General features: G+C 33.7%; 1 protein-coding gene across 1 annotated transcript; it reads left to right on the forward strand.

Annotated features, from left to right (window-relative positions):
* On the forward strand, positions 1-614 carry LOC113722521 (uncharacterized). The gene has a single exon (XM_027245809.2). It carries the CDS (start codon positions 211-213, stop codon positions 511-513), a length of 303 nt encoding a protein of 100 aa, XP_027101610.2. The 5' UTR covers positions 1-210; the 3' UTR covers positions 514-614.
* Positions 615-7027: the final 6413 nt, after the last annotated feature.

Here is a 7027-nt window from a genome sequence, read left to right on the forward strand (position 1 = left end):
AAATTGACACGTCCAACTCCAATCTCATCACCCCAAAAACCCATCAATATTCAAAAGAAGGTGGCAGAACCGCCCTCCCTACTTCCCCAATTACACAAAGTCACACACTACAAGTTATAGACCATATAATCAAATCCCAACTTCAGATTTTACAAAATTCCCAACTTTGTATTTGTGAAAAACAAGAAGAATAAAGAAAGAGGTTAAAAAATGGCAGGAGATGAAGATTGGAGGAACAATGCGGACACCCACAAAATGAGCTCAGAAGATGTGAGAAAAGCAAGAGCAGACAACTCACAAAGGCCACCAGGCCATAACCCTGGTGGTGTTTTGCATCAAAGGAGAAATTTGCCGTATAGTCCTACTACTATGGCTCTGATTGGCTTTACTATTGCTGGTTCGATCTTTTACTTCACTTTGTATGCTAGGAAAAAGCCTGAAGCAAGTGCTAGGGATGTTGCTAGGGTCAGTACTAATACTGCTGACCCTCATGATACTCGTCCACGGAAATAGAGACAATTTCTCTGTTGTTATTGTTATGGGTTTGTAGAATCTTTTGTAGTACTACATATGTTTTGTTTGAATCATATATAGTTGTTTGTTTTTGTTTTGAATTGAGTCTTAGTTCGTTATAGGATCTAACAATGAGAGAAGTGATTCATAACTGAAATAAATTTGTTGCCCACTTCTGTCCAAGTTGATCATTGTTGGAGAATGCAAGGTAATCAACAGGCATTCGACCACTAGACCTATAAAAAGTCAATCAAGAATTTGGCACGGCTATGGAGATGAAAATTTTGGACCAAAATCTGCTGTTAGTGTTATAGGTTTGTAGAATCTTTTGCACTACTAGCTACGTGTTTTGTTTGAATTATATATAGTTGTTTGCTTTTTGTTTTTTAAGTGAATCTTGATATGTAACAGGAACAAAATTGAGAGAAGTAATTTATAACTGAATTAAATTTGTTGCACAATTCTATCCAAATTGATTCTTGGGGAGAATGGTAATTAACAAACACGTACAACAATTAAACCTTTAAAAAGTCAACAAGAATTTGGCACAACTGTGGAGATGAAAATTTTGAATCAAAATTTTTGGACCAAAATCTGTTAGTCATAGGTTCGTTGAATCTTTTGTAATATTCAGCTACATCTTTTGTTTGAATTATAAATAGTTGTTTGTTTTTTTTAAAGTGAATCTTGATTCGTAATGGGAAAACATTGAGAGAAGCAATTTAATAACTGAATTAAATTTGTTGCACACCTCTATCCAAATTGGTTTTTGGGCAAAATGGTAATTAAAAAACACATACAAGTTAGTTTGTTTGGACTTATTTACTAGCTTAACTTACAATAATCCCCAACTATTATTTCTTTAAACCAAAATTTCACTTGATCATCAAGTGATTTTCCTTTTTCTTGTTCTAGTTTTTCCATATCAGACCATTTTCGACCTTTGGAAGATCCCAAGCGTCCGAAGCTCAAATTTGTTTTCTAGTTTTGCAAGAATTGGTTTGTTGGAACTTCTTTTCTTTCTAAGTGTCACTAAATTGTAGTATTTTATAAAGATTTTTATTTTTTATTTTTTGTTGAACATTTAAAGCTCTTTGTGAGATATATTTCGTTAATTCAAGAATTTTCTCATTTCATGAGCTTGGTTGATGTGGCATGACGATATAATATGGCGTAAATATGTTATGTTACTGGCATGACGATATAATATGGCGTAAATATGTTATGTTACTGGCATGGCAATGTGGTGGCCTGCTATTTGGGAGTGGAAATGTTGAAGCTGTGGTTTTTAATTCCTGATTTATGTGAAAAAATGGTTCCATGATAACAGCAAATTGAGTTGCAATGGGACGTGTGTACGTAAATTGGCTAGACATCTTTACAGACAAAAAAAAGAAAAAAAGAAAGAATGAAATTACCCGGTTATAGAAGATTCACTAGTACTAGAAAAAGTTGAGAAAATGTTGTTTTTGTGACCCGTCAATGATGGTCATAAAAAGGTTTAGGTAGTCACAAAAACTTTTTGTGACCACATTGTGACATGAGTCGTGTAGTCACAAACTTTTTTGTGACTGTACATGAAGGTCATTCTAAAATTCTGACTTGTAAGAATACTTTTTATGACTTGTATTTGGAATGTAATAAAAAGTCAAAAAACTAGAATTTACTTGTGACATGCAAATAATAGTCACAAAAGATCTTTCGTATCATGTTTTATTGAAACTCACTAATTAACCATTAAAAATGACACCCAAAAGTCTTGTGACTAACGAGATTGCAAGTCCCAAAAACATCTTCTTTTTTTTTTTTTGTTTTTCTCTTTTCAACCTATTTTTATTTTTTTAAGCCCAAAACTAGAAAGAATAAAGAATAAAGGCAGCGAAATTCAGGATTCTTGTATTCTGTTTATTGGAGCCACATGCAAAATTTAGTAGATCACTATAGCCATCAAAAGCTCTTAATCTTTCAGTTTAAAAAAGAAAAGCACTTTAAGCTAAACATCTATGGTGTATAATATGAATCTTTTGCACACAAACCATCAATTACTACACAAATGTTTCTAGTCCATGGAAGATTTACTTAATAAATAAATATATAAATAAATATTAACAGAGCTTTTCCACTTGCCAATCTACAAATGAAAAAGGAAACACAGTTTCCCATCAAATACCTCATTAAACTAGATAGTAAAAGCTCATTTACCATTTTATAACAAAAATTGAACTCCTTTCTTCCTAACTATTATACAAGAGAGATGAAAGATGCAGGGAAATATGCAGCTGAAAGGGGAAAAAAAATCAAAGCTAAAGGAAAGAGAGTGAAGGACAGAGAGGTGAAAGAAATTATTGATTAGAAGAGTAAACAGGTACTACTGATTAAAACCAAAAACAGAATTCTACTCAATTTTTCCAAATTAATTTTATAATTCTGATTACAGAAATCATGAACAACCCCAGAACAAAGACAGAACTAGCCGATGAGACCCTCCTAATAACACTTGACTTACCAGAATACAAGTAATATGTCTAAATACTTCCTATCACACTTTATTTCCCTGCATATTGGATAAAGGAAGACTTTAGCTTTTCAGTCAAAGTTGTCATAAAAAAAGGACAGTGCAAAACTAGTGAGCTCAAATGCTAATTGATAACCAAACATATTTCTCCTATCAAAAACTCCAGAACAATACCGCCGCATGGAAAACCTGAATATCTCATTCCTTCTAAAGCAGTCTGGAAACCTGATTCTAAAGACTAACAAGTCAGTTAACTATAATAATTACTTCCTTAGACTTATAGATAACTATAATGGTTATCTGCTTAAACATCAGATTGTCTTTGTTTGACGATTCTCGTGATATTAGATATATACTGCAATTCAACATGTAATCCAAAAATCAGCAACAAGAACATTTTCAAAATTTCCAAGCAAGTTCGCAGCAGCATTCATTGCAACAGAGCAGATTCGATCAGAGTAAAGAAATCATTGTTTGTGCACATATATATGGATAACAAACATAAAAGTTTGAGATTTTTTCGTCTAAAGACCAAGAAAAATTGAATCTTGAAGATTGCTATCAGATTATGACATGAAGCCCTTAAAACCAAAGATCATAATCAAGATTTTTTTTTTGTATTCACCTTAATGAAAACAACATCTGTGCACATTTTTCTATGGATTAAAAGCAGAAAATTCTTCTTTATATTCACCATAAAGAAATCAACATCTATACACATATTTCCACGGACTAAAAGCAAAAATTTTAGATCTTTCTGATAAAAATTGATTCTTGAAAAATCTCAGAGCTGCTTGTCGATTAATCACCCCAAGCGTAACGAGCAAAGTTGCAATCAGACGCGCCTGAATGGAGTTATCCTTTAAGTGTAACGTAGCAGCAACTTTGTCCTTGGCTTCTCCCAAGAATATTAACCATCCCCTTCCCCTCATATGATTGATCAATTTTCTCACAGGGGATAGATCAGAGAAAGTGTTACTGATCAGGTGGGCCAGGCCTTCTGTGCAGTTGCAATGCGGCCTGGGTTTTGAAGACGTTCTGGCAAGTACCGCACTCATTCTTGAGGTACTTGGTGTGACAGCTTTTATTGTGTCCTTTTGAGGCCATTTTCAGTATGCTTGTTTTGAGAACAGAGAAGGCAGTAGCCAACCTCAAAATCAGGGTGTTTCTTGGGAACCGTTTCTTGGGTATCGGTGCCGGTAGTTCTTGATTGGGCGGTGGTGCATGCTCTTCATTGATTTCTTCATGGTCCATAAGGCGGTGTAGGGTGATTGTGGTTCAGGGTGGAAGCAATGAAGATCAGGCAGTACAGAAGTGGAAGGGGAGGGAAAAGTAGCTCTCGGTTAGAGGTTTTGTTTAGCAGAATAATATATGAGAAATGGTTTGTAAAGAAGGCATAAGCTCTAAAACGTGTTCTTGTTGCAGAAGGTAATTGTGCAGAATTTTCTTCTGGGGCAGCATTTCTACACTTGGTTTAAATTTTCTTCTTATGTCGTCACGTACATCACTTAAATGATCATCCATGTCCAGATTGCCAAGTTTATCAAAACGGCCTATTACATCCTATTTTCCAAGAATATTATTGCGTATTAAAATTTTCATAAAAATTTGGTAAAATCAATTTTTAGCCATTGTGGCTTCCCATTATATTACTCAATTCCATTACGGTTCAAAAGTGTCCCCAAATAATTTTATGTAATGTGATTAGAGTCTCGTAGTGTCTAATTCATGGATGAGACTTCAAGAATTAAAGGATCTGAAATCAAATCAGCTCCTTTCCCCCATTTTTTAGATTCCACTCCTCCTTTATTAATTTTTTTTTTAAGATTGGAACCTCATAGTGATCAGTATTAGACAACGGCATAATTGAAATTTTTAACTAAAGCTGCTACTAGAGGGCTTTCCATCAATTTCAATTTTATGTACAAAATCGTAGGGCGTTAAGTTAATATTTTTTAAATTATAAGAGGATTAAGTGATAGATAAAATCAAGGGGATGATCTAATTAGCAATTCATGCCTAAATTTCCCTCTCGAATTTGTCACTTTATTTCATCCGTGGATAAAGGCAGTAGAAAAGAAGTGGAAATGCAATTTAATTATAATCATAAAAAAAGATTCAGGAAAATAAGCAAATTTTGTCGATACTTCATTGGCTATAATTTCAGTGAAAAATTAGTGTTTCATCCCTCTTTATTTTTGCGTATTACCAAATAGTCTCTATTATTCAAGAATATCTATTTAACCACTTGTGGATTTACACAAAGTGGAAAATGGACTAAAATCACCTCTAGTGACAAGGTTAATTAAATTTTTTTTCACATACTAGACACAAGAAGTGCCTAACCACTTTATATAAGGCTACAGGGAAATTATATGGTCGATTCAAAAACCATAGTAGGGATAAAGTGATATTATAATCTTACCACGGAGCTATTAACAAGCCAATCCGAGCCACATATCTGGCTTTTAAGCTCAGACTCATTTAATTAATAAACCAATATCAAGCTTGACTGATTTCTTAACCAAGCTTAAATCATTTTTGAGCCCGACTCATTAAAAAGAATTCCAGGTTAGAGCTATAAACTTGATCTCAACTTTTTAATAAAAAAGAAAAAAACGTGTTGGAATGAGCTCAAGCTTGGTTCCTATGTCATATTGCAACCCAACAAATTAACATACTTGATCCATAAATGCATAAAATGAATTCAAACAAGCTTTTCATGACCTGAGCTCGACTAAGTTGGTTCAAATAAATGAGTTTAATTTTGTGGTCAGGCCCGACTAATCTAGTTAAACAAATGAGGCGACCTTGAACTTATATAAGCAGAGCTTGCAAATAGCTCAGTTCATTTATTCCCCCTACTTGTTATATTTCATATTTCATGCTTTATAAGCACGTCTAGGTCAATTACTGTAAATGTGTGAGGACCCGAAAATTTTCTTAATTTCTAGTCATTATTTTATTTCCTTGCACATATTCTCCATATTTTCTTTTATTATATTAATTTTCTAGATATTTTTATAAGCGAATACAGTTTTTAAATTATTTTTCTAGTATAAGTTAGTTCATGAGATATTAGGAGTGTATATTGGACGTGGGACCTCCTAGTGCGTTAAGTGCGATAATTCGGCCAATTAGGTTAAGTTTTGCAAAAAGGAATTCAATATAATTAGAGGTTATCTAGATGGTTTAACCATAGAGAGACAAAAGGATGAGATTAAGTATAGGAAGGGCAAGTGTCATGAAATTAATGGAGGGTGGACTTTGACTACTATTCATCACCTTTACTAAATATCAAAATTGACCAAAATTATCCTCATTTCTCTTGCATCTTGGCCGGCCCTCTTGAGAAGAAAACCAAGGGAGAAAACTTCAATTTCCAACTTCAAATTTGCCTCAATCTCAAGTTCTAACCGATTAAATTTCAAACCCTTCCATAGAAGTGCTAGATAAAGAGGAACAAAGGTATTGGTGAAGTAGTTTTGGAAGGAGACACCCTAAGCTACCACCTTTTGTGAGGTTTCAAGGTACTTTGCTTAGCAATTCTCTCTTTGTTTGTAATAATGGTAAATTAGTGGTTTTTGGTGACTACGGATGCTATTTTGTGGAAGGTTTCACGGTTTAGAGTAGAGTTGTAGTAAATTTCAGATTTTATTGGTAATTTTTTTGTTTTTATTTGATGTCTATGGTTGGCCATGGAATGATAGTTTTATGTGGTTTAAAATAGAGTTTTTATGTGTTAGTTGTGGTTGTTTGCGAAAAATTTCCATTTGTGTAGCTAAATTTCAGTTTAGGGTTTTGAATTTGGGGTTTTATGATGGTTGGTTTTGAGCTTTGGATTGGCTATGATTGAAAGGTGTTATGGCCCTAATTAGGCGGGTCTAATAGCCTATGATTTGTGTGTGTAATTGTGGCCATATTGGATGAATGTTGGTGGTTGATTGTAGGATGGAAAAGTAGGAAATTTAAGGGGATATGCTGTCCATTTGTCAAGTC

The sequence above is a fragment of the Coffea arabica genome, chromosome 8e (assembly GCF_036785885.1).
Source record: "Coffea arabica cultivar ET-39 chromosome 8e, Coffea Arabica ET-39 HiFi, whole genome shotgun sequence".
Lineage (NCBI taxonomy): Eukaryota > Viridiplantae > Streptophyta > Magnoliopsida > Gentianales > Rubiaceae > Coffea > Coffea arabica.

Bases quoted from the DNA above. Each gene is read 5' to 3' on its own strand.
- LOC113722521 (XM_027245809.2), top strand. From the start codon at position 211: ATGGCAGGAGATGAAGATTGGAGGAACAATGCGGACACCCACAAAATG.